The 27968-nt window shown below is 38.5% G+C and overlaps 1 protein-coding gene across 2 annotated transcripts in view; it reads right to left on the reverse strand.

The window, feature by feature from the left end:
• SLC10A7 (solute carrier family 10 member 7) overlaps nucleotides 1-27968 on the reverse strand; it is a 145396-nt gene that overhangs the window by 107188 nt on the left and 10240 nt on the right. For both annotated transcript variants that reach the window (XM_088164084.1, XM_088164085.1), the window contains exon 4: nucleotides 26342-26417. In XM_088164084.1, the coding sequence (XP_088020210.1) occupies nucleotides 26342-26417 (76 nt within the window). The remainder of the gene's footprint in view (nucleotides 1-26341; nucleotides 26418-27968) is intronic.

Below are 27968 nucleotides of genomic sequence, written 5' to 3' on the forward strand. Positions count from 1 at the left end.
GGTGAAAATCAGTTTTCATATCCCAGCTTTTATAGTTCTTCATATCCATCACCACCTTTTGGTAAATAGTATTTACAAATACAAAGGCATCTGTTGAAAGGAAAGCTTTTTGGACACACTTGTTAAATTATGTGGTTCTTCCCAGTGAAGGATTCCTCTGTTTCACCAATAATTTCAGCCTTACTGAGGCAGATAAAGGAAACCATCCTGCTCACTTTCTTTTTGTTAGAAATGCTAACTTGTCTCTACTGACAGCAACTGGGATGACTCAAGGGAGTTCTGGAGTGTCAGCATGGTATTTCTCATTCAGAGGCAGGAGGAGGTGAAGAAAGACTAAAAACCAGGAGAGTATATGCATTCAAGTGTTTATTTTTTCCAGAGAGTAAAACCAGAATGTAAACATTTGCCAACAATTCAAATGGCAAACATTAATCATTCAGGTCTCAGGAACGTTTATGTGTCACTCTGCAAATTTCCACCAATACTAATATATAGACGAGTAACAGGAAATCCATGTTTAGCAAGGGTTGGAAAGCAACACTATCTCATTTTCTTTGAGATTACTTGTTTAACTGAGCTCAATTAAAGACTTCTGTCATCAGAAAGATCACATGAATGAAGCCAGGAGGAAAGAACCTCTGTCAGGAGCTGGAATGTCCATTCTCACATTGAAAGAGCCAAGATCTGGTCTCCTCAGGTACAGAAGAGATGAGAGGCTTCATGAACAGTGCACAACGCCCGACTAGCCCACGCCATCAGCAGCACAATGCTGTCACTTTGTTCATAGTTTCTTTGCTTTATCCTAAATGGCAAAGATTTACCCACACTTGATGCTCCTGTGGCTGTGTAGCAAACAAGACTTGCATGATGTTCATGAGAAAAGCAGAAAAACCCCACATCTAGGTCATATTCAGAAACACAAGTGTAGGCAACACACAACTTTTGCCTAACCTTGTCTATTCCTTCAGGTTCCCAAGGTTAAAGGAGTCTTCCTCTTTCTAGCAACTGTGATCCTCTTTTGACAATGAGAAGAGCTGCAAGCAGAGACAGCCACCAATACTCTCACCTCATCCTTGTGTGACAGTCTTTGTGTGACAGTCATACCCCAAGCCCAGCAGTACCCTGAAGAGCTAATTTAATTTTCCCATCCTCCTGTCAGCTGCAGCTCAAAACACAAAATCACTCTCATAAGACAGTGCCTTCCACTGCTGGCTCCTATGTCACACACCCCAACAAGGCAGTGACCTGAGCACTACAGTGGACTTTTGAATACCATGAATAAACAGAGGCAGTTTCTCTCTCTTCCCTCCTCTACTTAAAAACTGCAAATGCAAACATTAAGATGACTGCCCAGTGCCAGTGTAAACATTGGCACAAGCAGTGATTTAAAGCTGTCAGGCTCATTACAACACAGGCTTTCTCATCCCAAATACACACGTGCATAAACACCATGCTCCAGCATCTGACTTAGTCCTCCACAAAATTCATGTGGCTCTGACACACCAGAAAGCTGAATCCCTGGAAAGGCATCTAGCCAAACTTTTCAGATGTATTCTTCTCCAAATGGAAAGCTCACTTCCATCATTTTCCTAATCAAGGAAAAACTAGGTATCTTCTCCCTTGTACTCACATATTGTGAGGCGTAAGCCTTAGCTGCCACACATTTGGCCTGTGGAATGTAGTTAGAGGGCAAAAAGTTTAAAATTTAACCAGTCACTGGCACTTTGGTATCCAAACGACCCACAAGCCTTATGCACAACATGCATTTAGAGATTCCAGGTTTATTACCTTAGCAGTGCAGACACTGGGTCTCACACCAGAACAAACAACTTGCTGAACAATGAGTTAATAAAGGAGGCTCAGCTGAACAGTGGGAAACAAGTACTGCCAACTTGTTCCTCTCTTATGGTCAAACACTTCATAACTGTAAGAGACTTTCTCTCTAAAAAAAAATAGACTCTAGAAGGTATCCTCAAAAGGATACAGAGCAATAACAACCTCCCGAACATACTTTTATTTAAGTTCACATTTTCTGAGATCTTAAGCTGTGATAAAAACACTTAAAGGTCTTGTCCCCTGATTCTCCTGGAGACACATCATCCATAACATGATTAGAGGTCTAGTTAAACAATGCATCCCACAACTCCAAAGAGTATTACTTCCCTGTTGAAGTGAAATGAAAGCACAAGGCCACTTTTTAAAAGGTGCCCTTTGCATTAACTGTAAGGCTGTGCCTGCACCAGTATTTTTCTATAAATATCCCACTGTCATATTGCTTTCTGTGCAGTTAGTAGCAGAACCAGACATTTTAACTCCTATGCCTTCAAAACCAGCTCAGAATAGCATTGTTATGAAAGTCCCTGTCACTACTACCACTGGCAACAGCTCCACTATCAGTTGTGTAATGCCAGGAGATGGGAAATATAACACTAGTGCAAGGAAGGCCACAGCATGGGGAGGCTGGCTGAAACAGCGGCTTTGTAAAATATAAATTAAGTGTGGCCCTGTGCACAGATCCATGAATCCTGAGCTCTGGAGCTCGTGTCAGAATTTGTCATCTCATCAACAAATGTCTGTATTTCAAAGAAGGACAATTTATTTTTTCTTAACCTAGCCCAGAGGTTAGGTTTTACTATAAGCCAGTATTATATGGTACTGGAAATTCCCTTTTTACGAGCCCAGTCAAAGCTCTGCACACTGCAATATTGTGGCAGAGGTAGAGGGAGGGGGAAAAGAAAACTTGCATACAATAAGCAAGAGACCAACATAACAGCCACTGCATAAAAGATAAAAAGGAACAATCTTGATTCATGCAACTGCATTCTTTGAAATGTTGCTCAGCTACTTTCACCCTCTATATTAGCAATTCATATAACTTACACAAGCACGGAGTGAGAAAGTGCCTAAATGTGAATCTTTATATATTACATATCCCCAAAATATGCCCAAGGAATTCAAGAGTGGATCAGTAACAACTGAAGGTCCAAGGTATTTGTCTCTGACAACAAATCAACTACAGCATTGGTATTTACCACCACCCCTTCTTCTCAATCGTGCCCAAAACATCTTGAAATTCTACTCAGATGGTTGCGCCCATTTTTCAAGAGGACTGCTACATCCTCTAATCCAAAGGGGGTAGAAGGGACTTGTCTTCCATGCAGTGAAAGGATTAAGACTCAAATGCTAATCAAGTCTAGGTCAGGAACTTGGTTTCACAACTACTTGAAAAGCAGCACAAGTACATCATGAACTACAAAGATGCTGAAACTGTTCTTTAGAATTTTCCTTCATACATGTATATATTTATTATGTAAATATATGTACAAAATACATATTAGCAACTAAATTAAAGGTATTTTTATTACTTCCTTCAAAAAATTTACTTGACTCTCTAATGGACTGGTATATAACCACTACTTCTCTAAAGAAAAGGTGGACGGAAAACACTAAAAACTACGAGTTTCATGTACAGAATTCTACTTGTGCTCTCTGGAGAGCAGAGGATCACCAAAAGCTGTGATGGCTCTGAGTTAGTTTTACTGCAAAAAGTTAAAAACTTGCCATTCACATTGAACATGCACTTTGTGGCAGCATTCACTGAATTTTCTATTGACATCCAGAGCTGGCTGAAAACTGGAATATGCAGCATAAGGGATATTACACAAAGTCTGCAGAAGCAATCTAGATCCAGAGCCCTTTTTCACCACACAGGACTTCAGTAACATGAGATGCATAAGTGGACAATGCTGTGCAAGAAGAACATTCACAACTGCCAGGTCAGAAGTGTGAGAGCTGCCAATTTTGCTGCACAGCAGGAGGTACCCATGCCAAGACACAGCTTCATAAGAGCAAGGCAGAGCAGCAATACATGTGAACACAAAGATAAGGAGCAGAACTGGGATACTCAGATATGCGAAGAGTAGAAAAAGACACCTTATACACCAGGAGAAATCAGAAATCACATCTTTGACAGACACCAAATACCAGCTCCATGAGCAGCACCTCATCCATCAAAAAATTTTATATCTGACACATTAGCTGTATTTTGTAAAAATAGCTTTCATTTTCAAAAGTTCAATTCAGAGAATAGCAATTTCTTTGACTAGTCAGTGGTCAGCACTTTGGGATGTAAAACAGACAAATAAGGATGTTTGAAATCCCACCTGACTGGTATTTTGAATCATGTTTTGCCACTGATAGAAGCTTGATAAAAGGCAGGGAAAGACTCATTATATCAGGCCATATCATCATAAGGAGAAAAAACCCTAACAAACAAACACCAAGCGCCCCCACATCTGTCTATGGAACACGTTTTCATCTCTCACATACATTCATTCTAAAACCCAGTTGTTGTTTAGTCAATTGTACTGAAAGAAAGACCTCAGAAAAATATCACAACATCGTCACCATCTCGTTGAATCAAAGTTCAATTTGCTCTAACACCATAACAAATGTATTGCTGTAATCTGTATCTATATCCTACTCTCAAAGTATCAACAAAATTCAGAGCGATATACTTATCTACAATACATAAAAGAATCATATCACCACTATAAGCTGTAGTGTAGCAATATAGTGGCAAAGCATGAAACAGTAATCAAAGTCCTGAAAAATACACCATTGTCAGCACTGTACACTGGTACCAGTGTATTATAGCACCTTGGTTTCAAATAAATCAACCTAAGTGCCTGCTTTGGTAAGCACTTCGAATTCACTGTACATCAGCATTAGGGGGGGTAATGCACAAAGAAACAAATCAGGGAATGGGACTTGTAAATAACAATTCAATTAGCAGATTTATATTACTCATTTCCTAATAAACTTTCCACCCACACCTACATGCAAACCCTCCTACAGCCTTCCCCCCTTCATTTACATCTCTGTGCAGGCCTGCTCTTTTTTCTTGCGAGCCCCTTTGCCCTTTCAATCATGAAGTATATTACTCCACTGTCAGAGCAAAGCAGTTCCTAACAACAGGGAGCCCAGCTGGGATAGGAAGAGGGCAGCAGGCTCAGGCATTAACATAATAATCCAACTGTGTTCCCCCAGGCCCTTAGGGCACACAGCATATTAGGCAGCCCTCCTGTGCTGCCCGGGCCAGGCTGCCGGATCACCTGCCCATCAACCTGTGGCAGTCGCCCCCACCTCGGCCGATCCAACTCTCCTGCCAAGCCCCCATCCCAATTACCTTCCCACAAAAGACAAGTCCATTTTCCGCATCCTAACGTGCCTGCTCACATTCTTATTTACTCCATTCGAATGCACCTTGCTGTTCCATTTCCAGCACTCACTCCTTGCCTTTTAACTTCTGGAAACTCTAGGGATTGGAACAGGACCTACTGCTGCTGCCAGCAGGATCAAGAATTGTTACCCTGGAACAAGAATTCAAGTACAAAGCACTGCTCTCCAGATACAGCTTTCAGCCCTACCTGTCCTCTGGATTCCTCCCTGAAAGAAAGAGCAGGAAAAAACAAAGAGGCAGGCACACGCCTTTGTCATTTCTATACCATGCCATCCAAGGAAACCAATTTAGGGTGGCCTCGCTTGTTCTGGCTGGCGTTTGAAATTCTGGAGGATTTTCAGCAGTAAAGTTATTTCACAATCTTTGGTATAAGGCCTGCCACTCTACAGGACACAGCTACTGATTAAGGAACAGAGTCCATAACAAGATTTCAGTGCACAAACACAGATATTAGATATTTGCAAGAATCATCATAATGCTGATTTCAGCTCTATGAAACTGTCCAATTTAAAGAACGCTTAGAATTGTACTGCTCTTCCCAACTAACATTTCTTAAAACCTAAAAAATATTCCCATATTCAAATGCTTTCAGTAGGAAACTAAAACTCAGAATATTAATTTGCATGCAACCTCTATTAAGCCCTTAAAAAAAGAATATACATTTATTATGCAGTCTATTTCAGTGCAATTCTGTAAAAACCTTTTATTTACAGTATATATGCTGCTTGTACAAAGTACTTAATAAAAAGAAAAATAAACACACTTGCCAGTAAAAACCAGTATTTTCCTCATATTATACAAGACAACCTCAGAGACTACTAGGAGAAAAGCTTTTGGTTCTAATACAACTTTTATTCTCATTAAAACATACATATTCTCTAATTACCCTTAACAATGGAAGGCACAACAGAAATGTAATACAGTCTTGTTAAAACAACGTTTTGCAGACTGTGCAAAGCCCAATTTACTTGATCACTTGTGAAGCAAAATTTCCCTAACCTCATTAATTTTCATTAATCTAGCTCCCTCAAAGAAGGAAATATTCAGCAGCAAATGTACATTTTATTTTAAATGCTCGGTTGTTACATTATCAGTACAAAGAAGTGTTAAGCATTGTAATCCTGCCACAATAGGCTGTCAGAGAAAGACCACAGAAAACATTAGTTATATAATTTAAATATTTTAGAAAGCAATCCTTAGGCAAGCTCTGCCTATTACTATTCCTCGAATACATAACACTAACAAAAAGTATACATTACGAAAACCGTGTCACATTTTAAAAACATTTGCTTACAAGCAATTATTTTTCCCAACACAGACATTCTTTTCTGCCATCACAGCCATAACTTGTTAGCAGCACGCCCCTCTGAGCTGGGAAGGGGGCACAGTTAAAACAGCCCTTTGCCTTGAATTTATGCTGGGTCACAGGGTCACCAATAAAACACCAGGATAACCCAGGGGTTTGCTAAGTACTTTATATAGTCAGGAGACTTCTTATACAGCCACAAGCTCATATATTACCATGACTTGATTTAGATTTTTAGGATCAGCAATTTAGAGAGGAAGGGCTTTGTCAACCAGCTTCTGGTCCTTCCGTCATCTCTTCTGCTACACAATCCAATTCCCATCATTGTTGGCATAAAACTGAATAGGACTTGGAAAATTCACTATAGCTTTTCTCCTTCAACACCTCTAAACAAAAATGACTTTGCTTATCCAAATACCAGGAAAAGGAGTTGGCATTTTTAATTACAAGAGATCATAAAACCACTCATAGCTTTCTGGAGTTTGTTCTAATTATTTCCTTTCTTCCCCACATTAGAAATCAAAACCTCCACAAACTAAAGTAACAGCAAGTTGTTCTTGATATGCTGGAAGACAAATGCCCTATAGCAAGAATTTGAGTATAATCAAGTCACCAAGCAGCTTTTGCTTGTGATCATTCATGTGTTGCCATGTGCAGACACCTTTCAAAAAGCTGCCATGTTAGTTATATTCCTCATTCAACAATTCCAGTGTTGTGAATGGAACATGAGATTGGAAATAAACTTGTGAACGAAAACAAATATTTTCCTATTTATCTCATTACGTGATCTTTAGATCATGTCCCTGCCTCAATTACATCAATATGAGATTTTTTATTTCATTTTACCCAGCCCAAGGTCATAATGGCTCGTAAAAAGGGAAACTATGGCTTAAGTTTCTCATACAGCTTAGGTTGGTCATGGGCTGTTTAAAATAGTAAACAACCTCAAAACTACTAAATATAACAATTGCAGTATGGAGCAAAATATATACAGATACATTTCATTTGATGACATAACTATGAAACACCTACATATTCCCTTGAAGTAACAAACTACTAGGCCCATGCAGATGTTGTGTTTTAATTTTCTGCATAATTTGCCCTTCAATTCAATCCAAATTTTCTTTTCTTTTACAGCACTCACTCTTGCTGACTGCTTCTAGAGACTGTCCTCTTTCATAGTTCCTATGGCTTTATTCTTAAATACCAGACAGAAGCATATTAGTGACACAACTATTTTCATCCCTACACAGCTGTGCCAGCAGGGCATCCCTGTCATCCCTAGATACCCAACAGCCCTAACCAGAGAACACTGTTCCCACAGATTTCTAGGAGGCTGTGTCTTTACTTCCTATGTTTTTTCCTTCATAAAAGTTATTTCAAATTCATAGACTCTCTGGTAATAGAAGCACCCAGAATGAAGCAGCAATCATTAATATGCAATGTAACACCTTAATGTACTCAAATTTATTCAGCTAGTTATGGTGGGTTGACCTTGGCTGGATGCCAGAGTCCTACCAAAGCCACTTTATCACTCCCCTCTTGAGCAGGACAGGGGGAGAGAAAAATGTAACACAACACTGGTGGACTGATATCAGGACAGGGCAAGATTACTCATCCATTTACTTTCACAGGCAAAACAGACCCGACTTTGGTAAGAAATACTTCTTTTTCCCCCCCTATTAAATCAGAGCAGGATAACAAGAAATAAAATAAAATCTTAAAAACACCTTCCCCTCACCCCTCTTTTCTTTCCAGGCTTAACTTTAGTCCCAAATTTTCTACCTCCTCCCCACCTATTTCTGAGTCCTGCAAGGACCTCCACTGCTCTAAAGACAGTTTTCTATAAATCCTAATAAAGAACTGCTTTACAGGTCCTTATGACATTTCATGGTACAGAAATGTGCCACATGAACAAGAAAGTGGAGGACGATCTACTTGTAGAAGATATCAGTAATTTCACCAGTTCCAAACTCCTAGTACTTATTTAATAACAACTAGCATCTCTCATGAAGCATAACTTCATCTCTCAACATCAAAAGTTGCTAGCATGTCAGGGAGAAGTAGTTCTGCAGTGCATCTCTCAGCTCCCACACTGCATTGGAATCTCCCACATCTCCTCAGATCCAGTCACCTTTTTACTTAAACTGGTGAGGTACCACTAGTGATCAAAACATATGAATTTTGCCAGGCTGAAAACACAGGGAGATGGCTGTGCCTCTACTTCGATAAACTCATCTAGTATTCGCTGACTGTGTCACATTCTTGCTTGTCGGCAGTAGTAGAATGGCTTTGAAGAGCTCTAAGCAGTTAACAAAAGAGAATGAAGTGAAAGGAATTCTGTTTCAGATACATCGCAAATCCATCCAGTAGGGCTCTCCCCAAAACCTCAGCTAGGGACTCCACACCTTCCTGGGAAGCACTCTGCTGCCTGTGTGAGGTGACTCACAGGGAGGTCACACTGACTGGCCTTTGCAGACACGACTTCATGGACCCCTGGATTTTACCTGTTCCAGTTCTGACTGTGACCTTCAACAGAGCAGTGCAGACAAACAAAACTGCTGCAATGCCTCCCAAAGGAACAACGGAGAAGGAAAAGTAAGAAAAAAAGCAACCCACAAGGGTTGTGCAAAACAGAATTGAAATGTTATCAAGACCTAATTTCTCTATGTTAGGATAGCCAGGCAGAATCTTTTGAGCAGCAGGCAGCTGCCAAGCAGTCATAGTGCTTGTGCCTAGATTATGGCACATGAATGGCAACAAACGATCCAAAATCCAGAGTGCCACCATTCTTATGAAAAGTTACTGCCTGCAAACCACTCCTGTGCAGCTCCCCCTTCCCATGCACCTCTGAGAAGCACCGTACCTGTCTTCATCCTATTCATATTATGGACCTCATAGAAATTTTCAAATAATGATCAGCTATACCTGCTGCTAGCCATAGGTTAAATAACCCTGGTTCACCAGAAAGCTTTTCCCTCACATTTCTTTAGATGGCGATTTGTTTTTAGCAAAGTTTTGGATGTGCAGCAGTACAGGAATGGGGACAATGGAGCAGCCATGGCTGTGTTGGAAGATGCAGACAGCATCTTGTCACATCACCTGTGACAGAAGTGAGAGTATTAAAAAAAAAACCACAATAGACTTTCAGGTAGGTCAGCTTTTGGGGTTTCTTGCTCAAATAAAATGATTAAAAGTGAGACTGTCAAGACTGAAACACACAAATCAATTCAACCCTTTAAAACACTCCAGGGATATTTTCTTCACTTACTGCTCACTCAAAAATGCCTGTCAGAATTGTTAAATGCCATACAGACATTAAAGCACACACAAACTTCCTGTGACCAGAAACTCACACTCAAATATGTACATACCGTATTTGCCACACACAATATTGTATAATGTTAAATATAGTGAAATTGTAGTGATCAGAACAAACAACAGGTATCTCTGATAACTATACATTATGATTCAAAAGTCAGGGAAAATTGTTCAGTCTTCAGTTCTACAACAACAGAGAATGTTATTGCTTAGTAAAATAGATATTCAACTCACAACCTTGGTATTTTCACCTGAGGATAAAAATAAAAGAGAAGCACAGAAGACCACAATCAAGTGTTCCTCTCTCTTTTCTGTTTCCAGGAGTCACTCATCCCTAAAGCACTAAAAGAATTCAGAGTCAGCACTTACAGTCTCAGTTTGTTATTTCACAATGTATAATACAAACAAGTGTTGATCACTAAAAATATTAATTAGCATTTAATTAGAAATAAGGGGGACAGCAATGATATGCAGACATCCTGTCCCTGGAATTGAATACTAATTCATTCTAGATTATTAGCAAGCAATAAACTAAAATCAGCACCATGACAAGTTAACTATCGTTATTGACACAGTTCTGGATAGGAATGACACTAGCTCAAAGGATGGCACAGTAAACAAAGAGAAATCATGAAATCATGCTCACTTCTAACATTTACAAATGACCATGATAAAAAAAAAATCTGAATGAGTTACATAAACGTTTCTATTATGAGAGTATTTTTTTTTTTAACTAACATGCAATTGTATCAAAAAGAACTAATAGCTCTTGCAGACAGGACTGTACTGGCAAGAAAATTTAACCAACAAAAGGGTTAATTAGGGATACAAATTTTCTCAGACTGTTAATAATGGGAATGACACATAGTATGTGCCCATAAGTAATTCTCAGGTATCTTTGATCTTCAGCCCCCAGCGATTACTGTTGCCTACCATACCCTGGCCTCTGGGACTCTCTCAGAACCAGACATCTGGCTACTTTGTTGTTTTAGACTAATCTCATCCCAGGAGAGCTCAAGAAATGACACCAGGCAAGGAGGGTCCTGGCAAGGGAAAAAACATTACGGTGTCAGCAGATTTTTTGAGTGGACTAGAGTATCAAAATTGTCTGCAAATTTCTATAGGGATCCCGGGGCTTCTCTGCTCTCCAGCACTGCTTTCACACAGAACACCAGAATGCACGTGATCCTGTTTTAAGGAACTGTTAATCTCTTTGGAGAAGCTAATGAATGATAATCCAAGCAAGAACATGTGACAAAGGCAAACAGAAGTAAAAAAAACAAAAAAAAAAAACAAAAAAAAATCCTGTAAGGAATGGGTGGATTTAATGAGGATTTTTATTCAAAGACCAACACATGCTGCATGATCAAACAGTGTTTTTCAAAGCCTATTAAAAAATACTCCAACACCTCAAACACTCTATTTTTGAGTCAGTCATAGGTTTTAGCTGCCAGCAGTGTTATCCCTGAAGAATGACCCTCTGACAACTGCAACAGATCCAGCTGAGTGCCCGACTGGCTGCTCTGGGCTTAGACATTGAGCAGTTCACGATGCCCGGAGCCCACACGGGTCAAATGGGCAGCAAACATGCACAAAGGAAGGTTTAAGTCCAAGGCCAGGCTCTTTCACCATCAGAGGCTACCTGGGTTTTGCCACAGTCTCTAGTCCAGACTCCCACCCTGCCCAAATCACTGTAGGTCACATCAGATGTGCCACTGGCAGCTGGACAAGAGCTGTTGCAGGGATCCCTGCAGAGAGGTCTTTTCCTATTCCTACAGCAGAGCTCCAACATCCCAGGTGTTCCCAGTGCTCACTTACTGCCTGCATTTAGCAACACAAGGAACCAGAGCACTTAGAGTTGGAATAAACAGAAATCTCACATGTGTTTTTTCTGAGAGCAATTAAACATGCCCATAACTAGGAACATTATCTGCGCCATGTACTTCTAATAAACATCACTTTTAAAATCCAGGAGTGGCATAACAGCAAGAATTCACTTCTGTGTAGGTATCCTTTTGTTTCCAATCAGCCACTACACCTTTTTTCCCCTTCTATTGGAAAGAGCAAGCTAAAAAGAATGGACACGAAACAAAGTCAGATTATAATGCTTTCCTAAAGGCAGGCCCACATGATTTAACTTTGCCTAATTTCAGAGTATTTTCAAAGAGCTCAGAACAAAGCTCTGGAAAAACCTCTGAATAATCTGTCATACCACACCAGTTCCCAAAGAAAACCTCTAGCAAGTGCTACAGACAGAAGCAGTTTGAAAATCATGTGCTTTACTGGTGATCCAGCTGTTACAGAGTACCCTACTCTCTTTATTTCCTCATTTCTCACACCACAGTTATCCTGCCTCCTTCCAGCCACAACATTCCCCTCCCAGTGGGACAAACAACACTAAAAAGTTGTTTAAGTAGTATTTAAGCAGTTTCCTAATGCACTGTAACAGTTGGACCAATAAGAAAAGAACCTGTGCATCACTGGCTTTAGCTGCATCATATCAACAGTAAATTAACTCCTGAAAATTTCAGCATACTTGTGAGATATTCAGAAAGATGCTAAGCTATTTCTTTCTGAATACGAACTAAGCAAATTCTTCTCTGCTTGTATGGTATGCTGTTAGAGTGAATGTGGATTAGTCCAGATAATAAAATTTTAAAATACTGGCAGCACAGGGACAACATAAACTGGTTTTTATGCTCTATGTAACACATGCAGAACAAATGTTAGTCTTAAAAGCTTTGCTATGATATCAACCTGTTAGAGTTTAATTGATTACTTCTGTGACTGCTGTATCTTGCAAGTAGCTATGATGCTTCACACAACAGAAACAAGGAAAAGTCATAAAATATTCCATACCATCACAGTAAAAACTTGTATTGTACTTATCAATACATCGTCTACTGCAGAACAAACCAGACCCCAGTGTAACAAGAAAAGTGCTGTAAGGCAGAACAAGTCAAACTAATGTGTTTTAAAAAATCATGTGACTTGGATGGTGAATTGGCATCAATACAAGTAACAAAAAAATGAAGTGCCAGCTAGGCAGAATTTTCATTTGGTATTTTATGCACTGTAGATGCCTAATATCTTCTGTCTTCACCAGCAATAGAATTCAAATGGCGCATCCCACACACTTGCCTTTCCCTCAACTCCCAAATCAACAATAAACAAAACTCCGCAAAAAAACCACATTATCTACTCCACAAAAGCACACAGAAAATAGCAGTCAAAAAGCAATCATCTCACACGAATTCTGCATAACAAATATAGTAAAATACAAACTAATCACATGCTCTAATGAACATTTCTCACAGTGCCTAAAGGCACATTTTTTAAGATTGTGTTAAATACGGCAGTTACAGCCTAGACATAGGTACTACAGCCTTATTTGCAAGGCCATGTGCAATCACCAGGACTCCAACAGCAAATAAGCAAATGCTCCAGAACATAAATACTCCTCTGTTTCCTCTAAGTATTGATTTATGTTCTGTAGGTATCCAAGCATTGGTAGCTAATGCTGCCTGGCACTATCTATTAGAAAATTACAGCTCTTCAGTGAGGCTTTCTAATAGTGAATAAAGCTCCCCACAGCCCTCGCCCAAAAGCTCCACAGCTGGAAGCAGAAAGCAGTGTAGCATGACAGGAATGCCAAGATGTCCATACAAAAGTAAATCAAATATGAAAATAAACTCCAGAGAAAAAAGGTCATCAAACAAAATCCATGTTAACACTTCTAATTCGTAAATTGAACGGAATAGTTCCCATTTTTCTGTCATTACAGCGGAACAGAGAGAGGAAAAGCCACCCTGGACATTAGTAACACCATCATGAACAAGAACTCCTCCAAGAACCTAGTTAGTCTACACCAAAAAAGGTTTAATGAGTGATATTTTAAATGGCACATAGTTCAAGCATTGATGTCACTGCAGAACCATTAATCTCCCCCAAGTACCAGATCCTAACTAGGATTCAACCTACATATTTGAAAGGCTGGCTGTGCAACTGGTACATGTTCCTCTTTCCCAGTCCAGGGCATTTAACAGTATAGCTCTATAGTGCACTGCTGACTGCATGTATACTGTGCACTTCTTCATGGTTTAGGTACTTTATTTTTGTTTCATTTCTGTCTGTATGAGCAAACCCAGGAGAAAACATCCATAAACCACTTTGATTAAATTCTCCTGGGTTTTGGAGGCTGCCTTTGCCTCCAATGAAAGCTGGAGGAAATAGGCTTCTGAACACAGATGGAAGAACTACACATTTCCTCCACTGAGCAAGGCTCTGCTTCTTATCTTGTAATTAAGCAGTTTGTCAGCTAATAAAATGACTTTACAGTCTTCTAATACCTGCATAAGGAGATAGTAGAGGGAAAGCCTAGTGATGTTACCTGAGGAATACACTTCCTAGAGCTAAGTACAATAACTTCAAGATAATGACATAAACTTAGCCCTTAAATAAAACTCCATTTTTAGAACCATTTATAGCATGAACAATACTGATACTTCGGTTTACTTCTCTACTTTAAAAACACAGGCAGTTTCAGTTATTTGAAATAAAGACCATATTTTCAAAAAGACAGTATTTAGCATGAGAATACAGTGGACAAACACGTAGTGCTCTGCTTATTTATGCAGGTACTTGGCATTTATGCCAGCTGCACACTTTTGCATAAGGACACGACTTCAGATCAATTACTGCCTCTGGAATCCACCTACTAGAAATCACATAGATCCAATATTCCTTTGTGAGTCTCACCTACACTGATCCACCCCATTGCTTCGATTTCAACAGAAGAATACCTGATTTACACTCAGATAAAGGAAACGAATCATGCCCAAATTTCCAGGTACCTTCACTAGCAGCACAGGTGTTCTTTTGCTGGCAGCAGCTGGTATGTGCTAATTAGAAGGAAAACCCAATTCAACTATTTCTAGCTTTGTAAAAACATCTAAGAAATGAGATGGCTCAGAATAAACTCTCAGCATATTACAATATGTTCCACAGGAGGAAATAACCTAACAAAATGAAATTTTCCATTGCCTTGCATCACACAATTTAGAAGGAAATTGAAGCCTGAAAGACAGGAAATCTCTTTAAAATCTGTTTGTATGGCAGATCTGCATTAGGCTGCAAAAAATTATTAGAGTATTAAAATATACTCTTGCCTCCCACTACTCACAAAGCAAACAAAATCACCCACAAGCTGATAAAGATGAACACAGCCTGCTGGAAGTGCTGCTAAATGAGCCATCCACCTCACAAGCTACTGTAGGAGAAGTTAGCATGACAAGTCATTCGTCTGAGTGTAAAATCCTCTTGCAAGTTGGAAGCGCTGACTGATATTAAAACCAGACAGTCAGGGAAACAGAAGATTACTACAGATTTACACTGTGGTTTTATACTAGTAGGGAAGATGACAAGATGACAAACAGCATGCTGCAACTGGTTGATGAGTTGGAAGAGGAGAGAAATTAAAATCAGTCTGATCAGAACTTTGACAGAATGCTTACACAATGTGCACTAGGACTTGTATTATGCAGAAATACCAGAGAGGGGGAAGAGCTAGGAGAGTGGTAAGCATAACTGCTGCTAAGACAATGAGGAAGATTTTACACATTCTTAAGACAAATATGTGCATCTGAATCCTGATCACAGAGAGCACAGCTGTCAGACTCACAGAGGACCTCAGTTATAAAGTATCCTTATGTTCAAGGAGTTCATATTTACATAAAACAAAGCTGCACAAAGCTACAGCATAGGCTAGTGTTTTAAATTTGTATATGTATTACCTATTGTTACTTATAAATCTGTACTAATTTAATGGAATGGTCTAAATTTCAAGAAAATGGAATTAAAATGCTGAGGAATCAACTAAAAGAAATCAAGGTTACAAGTTATGTATTCTGCTGTTATTTGCAGAAGATGAGATAAAACTCTGAGTTTTATCTACTGGGAGTTTTAGGAAGGTTTGGAAACCCAAATGTAGCAACAGAGGCATTTGTTACTCAAGGGGTCATGACAGCAGAACCCTCATGAAGCAGAGATGCCCCAGAGTGACTTGTCTGCAGAAGGGATTTGTGGACAGCACTGTACAATACTGTGTATTTTTATTTTTCTGTGCACTTCATACTACAGATGCCATCTATCATTCTGAGTTCCTCAGATCATAAATTACAGAGAACAAAGCCATGGGCAAGGGAGCTGCAAACAGCAGAAACGTCCCAGTATCAATAGGTCACAGACATTTGTGACTAGGCTTAGAAATAAAAATGCCTCACAACTGCACAGCAGAGGTGACACTGCTGGTTGAGAAGAAAAGGTGTAAGAGAGGCCATAGACTAAATTATTAAAATATACACCTTAGAGGACATAACCTACACAGAAGGTCTCACTCAACATTGATATTCTGAGCCATTTGGATAACAAAACTACAGCAAGTGTTTTTGAGATAACATACATGACATTAACAGTATAGAAAAAAAATGTTATAGGATATATTTTCTAAATTGCAAGACCACATCATTTTAAAACAGAAGCATAAAACACATGCGTAGATCAGAACTGAAATTTTGTGTTTAATTTTAATGCTGCCATTTCTTGAATTACAGGTAACCTATCAAGCTAGTTTATGCTTCATCTTCTTATAGGACTTTTAAATAATCTTGTAAGCATTGAATATATGAAAGCTTCCCCAGAAAACACATTCTGAAATAAAATACTTGGCTCAAGTAGAATATAATTTCATAGCCACACTTAGAGCTGACTTGCTGTAGTTCCAGTTACAAAATCTTACTACTGTAAAATTAACTAATATTTTCAAAGAAATTAAAATAAAATACGTCAAGAATATGTATGTCATTTGCAGCTGTAACTTGAGGAATAAATACCTTTCCTTAAGGAGACAGAAGGATTGAAAGAAACAAAACAGCAAAATATATGAATTTGAACCCAAAAGTGAAATGGCATGAAAAGAGGATAAGCAGACTATTCTGAATTAAACTGCAATAGCTGAAACTTTCCTGTCAATGGAATCACCTTCATGACAGCAAAAGCACAAACAGATTTGGTTTTGGTTATGGTGGTTTAAGGCTCATCTTTTAAATGCAGCAAATCACTGGCAGATCTCACCACTTCTGCAAGCAGACAGGCTGAGCACTATAAACTCTGTAAGCAAGCAAGGGCTGCTACAGGCAGGGATATTTGCAAAACCAGTCCCAAGGCACAGACACAGAGCTCAGACTCTACTCTTGGGCAGGTTTCTATTGCTCACTGTACCACTGGAATGTGTGCACACATGCAAAGTTTAGCAAAAGAGAACACTGTGTTCAATAAACGAACATCCATTTCCACTGACAGGGTCTCTAAGAACCTTAGTTCTACTTATGCTTTTCTGCCCTGTTTCCCTTCACCATTTGTTCTTTCTGGTTTATGTGAACTATTAGCAATAAATAAGGACACAGATCACATCACTGCATGCACACGTGCTTTAATGGATTCACTAAGATCATTCTGGTTTACTAAATTATCTTCCTATAGAAGGATTATTATTATTATTAGTATTATTAAGGTAGCCTGTGTGCAATGGCAGAGACTGACACACCTAAAAATCTAGGATGTTCTTTAAAAAGTCTCCACAATATAATTAAAAAAAATAAAAAAACCTTCCCCCTTTGCAAAGGTTGAAATAAAGCCTTAAGAGTAGCAATAATTATGACCATTCTGATCTTCAGTATCCAGATCACAGGCTGTAAACTCAATAATGTGAAAACCTCAGTGAATGTTTCACACCCCAGTATTATGTCTCAGAAATAACTTTTCAGACTCCATTATGTCTGCCATGAACTTGATCTTTCACCTCTAGTGAAAATCCTCTTACAACTATAATTCTAAAGTTAATGATGAGAGATTTCATTTGCTTTCCAAGCACAGATAAAACCTTTTTGAAATACACTCTCACTGCCATGACCTTGGTCTATGACTTAAGAGTTCACCACATGTAATAATTTACTTTGTCCCATAGGGCTCATTGAGATTTCCTTTTAAAAGGTTTTGGATATGCAGTTGGAGCTAGAGCACTCACACAGCATGCCTCGAGTATACATCCTCATATACATTACAGACATTTTGCAACCATATCATTACACAAAATGAATTTAGATCATTAAAAAATTTAACAAAAAAAAATAGGTGTAACTAGCAAACTCTTCCACTAGAAATCCAACATTTTGGGAATCCTGTTGCAATTATGGACAATATCTGCTAGAAGAGGGGTTGCAAAATTTCACTACAGTAACACACAAATTGGCAAACTGATTCAGGAAATACACTGTTGCTCTCAACTTACCAGTTCAAACACAGTTCAGTTCAAGCCCAATAATACTCTCTTTAGCTCATGTGCCACATAATTACCAGAATTACTGCATTAGACAACCTGGTTAGCATATGGCTGCTGACAAGCAAAGCTTCTCTGTTTGCTTAGGCAGGTCTTACTAAATACGTCTTTAGTATTAAAAGCAAATAGATGAAGTCAGACCTACTGCATCCACCTCGATTAAAGGCAAGTTTTTTATTCTCCTGAATCCTGGGGAAGATTCCTCCTGGTACCAACTGCCCGGGGAAGCATCCAAGGGCCTGGGGCAGGGAGGATGCAGAGGCAGACATCACAGACCTGGGGAGGTCAGGCTGAGGCTGGTAAGGGGATCTGAAGTGCCAGAGAAGCAGACAGCCTGTAAATGTAAATGCAGCTTGTGTAGAGGGTATATACCATGAGGTATTGGATGGGTTGGCAAATCTGCTTAACAGCAAAACTTCTATCACACAGAGGAATTATTAGGGGCTGCTGTGCTTCCAGGGCACTCCTTCACCAGTCTCCTGCCCCTCAAAACTTCCATCCTCTCACAGGGGTTTCCCATGGGAGTACAAGAGTTTGAGCTTTTGTCCAGCTATTCCAAGTGCTGCTGTTGCCCCTAGCTCTGCTAATCTAGAAGTGGCAGCAAAGTACTGGATTTCAAATAAGAAAGGACATAATCACAAGGGAACACATGCAAAAATCCTGCCTGGGCAGGAAAGCACCTGAGCATGGGGTCTGCATGTCTGAAAAAGGCTTCCCAGGAAACACATGGCTTTACTCCAACATGCCCAGAAACAGTTGATCAGCAGCTTCCTCTTTTCAGACTTCATAATAGAGGCAATATTTTCCAGAAACTGGAGCCTAAAAAATGCTTTGGAATCAGTAAAAATTTGCCGCTCTGCTGCTCTCCACACTTTCTGCCAAATGCTCTAACTAAAAAATGAACAAAAAGTCAGTTTAAAAGAAAAGTACAAATTGAAAACACTTCTAAAATATCCAAATTTCAACCATGAAATAATTTTAAATAAATTTGGGCTTATTTAGTTGTATATAAAGTAACCTAGGACTTTGTCCTGTCTTCACACAAATGAGGTTTTCCTCATAGAAAACACATTTTCTTAACACATATTGAATAAACTGACAAACAATTTAGAAGACAAAAATATTAATAATGTTCTTTCATAATTATAATGATGAAAAAAGGATAATAAAATAAATTTAATTTCCTTGAAAAGCAATTAAATTTAAAGAGAAGAATAATTTTAATTGGAAATCTTGCTTCATGTTTTACAGCTTTGATTTCCACAAATCAGGACTTAATACTGGACACCCAAAAAGAAAGCTAAAGAAAAGAAATTATGGAAATGTTCAATTTGCAAGCCTGATTGCTTTGTTTCCTATATATTCTTATTACCCACTAAGCAAAAATATTCATGTCAGCTAAAAAAGTGCTTGGCTAGAAAAAAAAATAAGTGAAAAACCCTGAGGCTTTGATTTTAAACAAAAAGGACAAAATCAAGAAAGAGGAAATAATGTAACATTCTCTCTTTACAAGTCAGAGTTCAGAACTCAAACAGCAATGCTCTCCTTGATTAAATCCACTCAAGAAATTCCTAAATGGCATTTTTTGTTCTCAATAGATTTGTTTAATTTTGATGTATCTGCAGTGAGCTGTAAGGCAACAGGTGAGGAACAGTGGAAGCAGAACCCAGCACACCCCTGGGTTTCAGTGTCAGCAAACTGCACAGCTCTGCCAAAAGAAAGGTTTCCATTAGAAAACCACCTCACACAGTGCATGCAGGTGCTCGATGGAATTTAGACTGCAAAAACCACTTCACTGAAAACAAATCACTTGTAACTTTTTGAATAATCTTTCCAATTCTCACTGCCCTCCAAAACAGCCTTTATCTTCAAAGGCTGAGAAGGGAGAATGGATAACTTTTCTTGCCAGGAAAACATCTGCTCTCTCTCAAACAGGCACAAAATTAAACAGCAAACCAGTAGAGAGCTTGAATTTTAGAGCCCACTCTCTGCAAACACTTTAATATAACTATTTCTGAATTGTTCACAGTTAAAAATGCTTGCTTTGCATACACAATACATTTCATACAGCACTCAGTGCTAAATGAAGGCAGCTTTTGCACAGTATAACTTCACACTGAATTAACCTGCAGACCAAGACAAATTCAAAACCACCTTCCTTTAAAAGGCCACTTTTGTCAAGCGTGAGAGCAACACTCTCCTTCTGTACTGGCTTCTTTATGCCACAAACAGCTTTCAGGGTCAGTGACACTGCCATAGCAGACAAAAAACTGGCTTCCTAGCCAAGCACTGCAGAACAGCAACAGCAAAGCCTCTAAAAACACTCTTACGAAGTCAGATCCAGGACAGTTGTGCATACACAGCTGTAAAAACACACGGCTGTGATGATTCCAGGTAGCTTCCAGCCACAGCCCAGTTTAGTGCAATTTAAACAGGCTATTTTACACCATTCTACATCATGCTACAAGGGAAGGCTGAACATGCACAAGACTGCAAGTTCTGTTTTATATATCTTAACTGCACAACTCTAAGAGTCTTGCACTTCCCTCCTCTCTTGCACTCCCAGGACTTTTTCCACTGGCCACCTTATGAGTCATATGAAAGACCCTCAGTTAGAGGTAATGACAACCAGAAACAAAATTAAATCTTATCCCAAGTCTAACTCAACCACTGACACCTTGGGTTAGTAAATCAGCTGCTTTTCAAAGGTGCTGGAGAATCTGAAACTTCCTAAAAAGTAAAGAGCTTGAAGTGCATGACTGGGGATTTCACACATATCATGTTAGCCTGGATTTGCTCCACTGAATTAAGAGCAGAGCTGTGTGCCTTTGAAAATCCCCCTCCCTCTCAACAGTTTGACTGGTAGGTTTGCATTAAAACTACTACTGATAAACAAAAGGAGATCAGTGAGAGAAGGAAAAAACCCAAAGACTCCCAATTGCTTTGGGTTATAGAAGACTTGAGAAGATATGAGGAACTCTAGAGATATCTAATGGAGCTGCATGACTGGGACACATTACCGTGATGAAATTCATACTGTAAGTAATAATTTGGGCTCCTCCTATGCATTGATGGACATAAAATGCACTCACCACTCAGGAAAGGAAAAAACCCTAAGTATCAATAAATAGTTCAATAAAAACCATCTGCTCAAAGCACAGCAATGATAAAAGAAAAGTAAACTCTAAGGATACATAAAAAATTAGACTGTAATACTAGAATAGAGTGGATGAGTTTAATAGCACAACAGTTCCTATGTACATACAAAGCTTATGCTGACACAGTTAGTTCTTTATATTTGTACAAGTGAAGTACAGACATCTTGCCTAAATTTGTCCTCCTACACTCATACACTTCCAAGTGAATTCAGTGTAGTATCTAATAGAATTATTTAATTTTCCTTTAGAATTGTTTAATCTGTGTAGGCAGACAAAATTTACTATTAAGAAAGGAAAAAAGAATAATGATATTTCTTCTTCTTTTACAGTATCACATTTAAAAACAATAGAATTAAATTACTCATCCTTTCATAAACAAAACCTGGACACATTAATATTTTCAGTGTAATCTGGAAATCAAATTTTAGACAACACTACTGACATACTTAGGGAGGAAAAAATGTATTATCGAAGAAAACTAAACATCATGACACATCTAGTTTATTTGAAGATTTTAAACCATTTTGTTTCATAATATTCATATGTTACCTTCCAAGGGTAAACACTCATGGTACACTGGTGCATCAGACAGAGTATGAATCACAAACCATTAGAGCTTGTACTTCTTTTTATTCATTTTATTTTGTTTTCTAAAAGGTTAATGTACATGTACATACAGTTCAAAGAACTTCAGATATTTTTAGAGAAATCAATATCTTTCCTGTGACTTTACAGTAGTGTTAGAGTTCACTTTTTCTTTATTTCTACTAAAAAAAAAAAAAAGCCCACAAAAACAAACAAAGGAATTTTCCAGTCTTCATTTCTCAGAAACAATTTATGTGCTGTTTTTCAAAATATCATTTAAAACTCTTGCATATAATTCCTTGGGTAAATGTTGCTGCTCTCCCTTGATTCTTTCCCAGAAAGGCTAGCTGTGGACCTTGCAAATTTGTACTCAGTTTTATGTTCTACATCTGCTTCAAAAAACAAATCTAAAAATCTATAATAGAACAATTTCTTTACTTTATACCTTATTTCAAACACCTTTCTGGCTTTCTTCATTGTAGCCTATTTTATATTTCAAAATCTCGTCTTGCATGTGCACCACCTTGTTTTACAAAAGGGCATAGCAGAGCCCCACTAAAGTTGCAAAAAAAAAAAAATAAAGCAGCACGTTGATTATGAGGTTTTGTACAAGCTACAGCTCAACTGAACAATAACAAAAACACCCTCAGTGGTTGTGTGGTGTATGAGATAGCAAAATAGCCCAAGTATTCTTCAACAAAATGAGCTGTCTGCCACGATTTATCTGTACAATTCCATCACAGCTCATGCCTCTTATGTTACACTTTTCAAAAGTATGTCATTAAGCTGCCATAAAAGTCATCACAAATTGCTTTTTCTCCCAAACTGATAATAGACTTATAGATCTAATTTTCAATCTCTTTTCTTCATTACTTTGATTCTTAAGGAGAGTATGACATTTGCTGTCTGAATACTTTGTAGTAATACCAGGCATCTCTACAACACTTCTGTCTGAGTATCTCTGAGCTTTTTTGTCTTTACAGTGCCTTGAAATGGTGACATATTTATTTGTCTCTATTGCAGACTTTTAAAGAAATTGTTTTTATAATTACACTGAAAAACTACAAGACTTGTCGAAAAAAAATTGACACAACAAAGCCTTCAGTGCTGTCAAGCTATGCCATTAAAATCCTGACCCTTCATAGTACAAGAGCAAAGAACAAATGTGAGGCCTTCTGGTTTTCATTCCAATTTTTTAGCTTCATGCACTGTCCTCTACACAAAACATGAGACTGCTTGACAGAAATAACTAAGTAATTTAGAAAATTTCAACAAATTAAAAATTAGATTTTGATTCTTATGGTGATTCCTCCTCATTTTGAACCACTCAGCATATAACCTTGTTTTTGTTCATATAGGGCTTTATATGTATCAAATTCACATTCAGTGCTTGAAACTGGCTTTGCTAATGAGCTAAGTGTATTTGTGACAAAAGCTAGGAACAGGCTGTCTAGAAAGTTGGTGGCAGGGTTAATGAAAGTAACATAGGAAAAGATCATAGGAGCAATGATGGAAAATCAGGGTGAAGGAGAAACAGAGAAGAAAGGAAGTCTCTCTTTTATTATTTCACAACCAAATTTTCCCATTAATATGCAGCAAATTCCACTACCCAAGTAGCCTCTAATGATGTAGGTCACTTTCTAAGCACTTGACCAAATACTTAATTACCCTGTCCCAGGCCAATAAAATATAGATCTTACATCAGATTTTTTCAGCACTGATCTTCAAACACCCCACAAATGTGCTATTATGCATCACAGCCAACCCCAGAGACACAATAACTCACTCTGTTTCACCCAAAAGGTTGATGACAGAGCTAAAAATAGAGACCATGTTCCTCAGCCCCAGATGTACTATTTCTACCATGACACAGACTCTGATATTTCTTTGAGAATAACCCAAGTCCAAACTGACAATTAACAGTCACTTTACTTAGACAAAGAAACCTAAACCATTCTACATTGTCATAACACAGGCAACCACTACAGCTCTAAAATGCTGTGTTTCAAGACATGCAAAGAGGTCTTCAGAGCAGTTATTGAGGGTGTGCCTGTACTCCACAGCAGCAGGACACTTCTCAGACTAATTAGTTCATGTGGAGCTTCCTTGCTATATTCCTTCTGAGCAAGCTCATTTATCTTCATATTACATTATACAGTGTAGATACATCCTCAGACAAATCAATTACTCTAGGTAAGGGATACACACTTGCTGAGGCAAAAAGCAGTTTAAGAAGCATTATTATGAACAAATGCTCCCACTGTATAACCATTGCTATTTCTAGTTGACTCCCAGGTTTAAATTCTTCATATATCAGAATGGATTCAAATTGAAATGGAAAAAAATGCAGTGTTCTGCTTATATCAGAAAAAGAAATACATCAGTAACAGGTGAAGTTTGGCAAGGAGATGCAAGACTGTCTTTCTCCCCTAGCATGCTGGATGTGATTTGCTGATCTTCAGAAGAAAAATTAGTCTGAACAAAGAAACATCAAATTACAAAAAAATACGCTTGCACTGGAAACAGGCTCAAGTTTAGCAATAACTTTGCCACATGCTTTGCCTACACTGAGCATGTTTAAAGGGAGTTTTTCCTTTACACACCCTCTTAGAGCCTGAGAGCCCTCAATTCCCAAGACCCAAATCTTGATTCACCCTCTCTGCTGTCAGCAACTATCTGTAAAACTCACTACAAGGTATGCATTTTCACATTCCTCCAACACCAGTTTGGCACAGAAGAATCAGAGTTTAAAGCTCACCTTGTCAGTGATTTTCACAATCACATAATAGAAAGTAGCTGGTATAAAATGTGCACATCCTCACCACCCCAAGGGACACTACCATATAAAGTGAATTCTAATGGTCAATAAACTCTCTCCCTCCTGCACACTGTTATATTGCTTTCAACTAACCAATCTTACTGTATTTTTTTTCCAGAAGATCTTTACCCTATTCTAAGGATAGTGCAAACAGAGCTGAATGAGCACTCACTCAATACCTCATTTAATCCTCACTGTTCACTATGTGGTACCTTGCTGAAATTTACAGCATCTACATGTAGAATGATAACTGGAAAACCTCTCATTTCTCTGTTGATCATTATCAGGTACTGGAATTATTTCTTTATAGTAACTACTCCCCAGCACCTCCATCAGACAATTTTATGGTTCTTTTTTCAAGGTAGCAAACTGGCAGACAAGTGATGTGCATCAGGATTGCCCATAATTAGAGATGGTTGACTTGAAATACTTTGGGTCTCTCTTCAGAGGATAAAGCAATTAAACAGCACTTTGTCAGTACAAAGTACAACTTCAATCTCTTTCAGTGCTATCGTGTTTTTTCAAAGCTGACATTAATCGGTCCCAAGAGCCTGAACTCAGAAAATGAGAAGTTCACAACTAATGGTCATATTTAAAACATGTGGTTGAAGTGAACCACCCAACCTCACACAAGAGTTCTATGGCTGAATTAAGATTTGCCTTTAACCCTTCAGAACAGCACCCAACAGCCCCAGGTGTAAATCCCATCTGTCAGTGTTAATTCTCTCCTTTCTTCACCTACCATGTCTCCTCCACCTTCAGCAGTTATGAGGAAGCAAATCTAAAGGAAACAAGCTCATTAATTAGCACAGCTGGATTAATTTCCTAAATGCCATTTACCTGGCCTCCCTGGAAACAGCAAGTGCTTTGTGGATAAAGAAAGAGCCTGAAATTACACCAGAATATGTCATTTTAAGACAGAAATTTATCATGATCAAACTGAGCTTATACCAACAACTTCTATTCCAGCATTTCCTATCTGTTGAGAACTTTGCATTGCATCACTGTCAGGGAACTCCACGTTCCCTGAATTTTCTCTTCATGCAGTCTCAAATAACAATATAAGATTTAAATCTATGTTTGCTTGCTACATTTGCAGCTTCAAGCTTGAGAAATTCCTACTACAGAACCTCTTAATACTGAACACATCCAAAGAATCTCCACAAGGGCGTGACTTCATTGCAAATCTATTGGTCTATGCAATAACTACAACACAGCACAGGAACATTACAGGGTTAGGACATAGAGTGCAGCAGCCACCAGAAATCTCCCAACACTAATTGCTATCAGAAACCTTCGCATCACCTCAGAAAAGGGAGTTTCTTTCAGTTTCATCAATACCAGCACATGTCACTATTTTCCTTGTTTGATACCAAGACAACACCCAAGCCCAAATTCCAGAATGCTTTACAAACCACAATAGCATCCCATTTCTGTCACTGCTTTGCCACTTGAGATCATCATAAATAAATACTTGTTTGAATGCCTGTTTAAAAAAGCCAAAATGCAAACTCACCTCATTCCCACCAACAGCTTTGGTTAAAATTACAGCAGAAGACACGGGAGGTGGCATGCAGCCCACTGTCTGCAAGCTGAAAACAACAAAAAGAATGTTACATTGTTTACAGGAGGCAAACACTAAGCAACCCACAACCTTAAACCACCAAATAGCAGAGCAGAAAGTCTCATCACCTGTGCAGTGCAATCAGTTCCCAATCAGTTACAGCCCTGCACTAGCAAGGGCACTCCTGCTGGCAGCATTTCTATGCCATCTCTCACCAGTCACTACAAACACTTAACTGCTGTGACTTCACTTCCCCACCTAAAGGACTGTAGCTGTCATTCACAGAGGTGTCTATACATCTATCACAGACCTCCAGATAAAATCATCAACAGCTTTTTCTTACACTTTAGAAATCCAAGATACCCCTACTATTACTGTCATTTTTTGGCATTGTTAGTGCAGCAAAGTTATTGATGTGTACAGTAAATGCTGCTGCAAAGTAAGACAAAAGTGGTGAGTTTTCCTTTGTTTTTTAGAGATAGTCCACAAAACCATACCACAATAAATTACAATTAAATTTGGGGCTAAGTAAAATAGGGCTTTTGAAAAAAAAAAAAGGTTGACTTGAAAGGAACAGTAATACATGTAATAAAATAGATTGCAAAATCCCCAAAAGTGTGGAATCTAGATATGATTTCAAGTATTGGAGCTTGAGATTCTAATTCAGAACAATCAATTACTAGTGGTGAACTACTTTGCATTTGTAACAATTTCAGTAGAACCTCCAAGAAAAGCAGTGTCAAAAAGCTGTAGCAAACAGAAGTGTTAAATCCGGGCACCAGGGTGCACATTACAGTGCAATTGATATTCTGCAAATATACAAAAATCTTAAGGAGAAGAAACAGGAAGTGACAATGACAGTATTCCCTTTGTCAGACACTCTGGGAAAGGAAAGAGGCAACCAATGTAAGCTTGGTATAAATCCAACCACAAGGTGCCAAGCACCACCTTGGAAGCACAGAGCACCTTCAGTTTACAGTGATATAAGCTATGGCAGCAGAGCTGTCAGCACATGGCAGAACAAGCTCATATTGAAAAGAAATACAGGAAAAAGAAATGGTGCAGGAAGGTTTGGAGACATATAGGAAAATATACAGCAGACAAATACATGGCAATTCTGATGTCCATGCCCTACACTGTGATACTTTTATCTCTCTTCTATGTGGCAGCCAGCTCCTCAAACTTCTCACCTGCTCTAATAAGGAGTGGGTTAAGTTCAGAGTTATCCAGAGAGGCACAAAATGTGTGCAAGGGAATTCATCTCAGCTGGCAGGGTTTTTCCATACTATAAGGGAAAGATTTAATCATACAATCTGTTAACCTTCTCAAATTGAAAATAACACATTTGGGATTAAAAATAAAAATCCCTAGCAAGCAATATTAATCTAAAAAAACCTATTACACACTAAATGGACATAGTTTTAATAGAGTGTATTGAAACATGCATCTGTAAACTTTTTTTTCAGTTTGTATCAACTACACAGCTCTACCAATATACAAACAGATTCCTCTAATGCCCAACAAACTACTAGAGATAATAACCAATCAACTAATATATTCCACTGGATCAGGCCATGCT

Source organism: Sturnus vulgaris, chromosome 4 (assembly GCF_052056855.1).
Source record: "Sturnus vulgaris isolate bStuVul1 chromosome 4, bStuVul1.hap1, whole genome shotgun sequence".
Lineage (NCBI taxonomy): Eukaryota > Metazoa > Chordata > Aves > Passeriformes > Sturnidae > Sturnus > Sturnus vulgaris.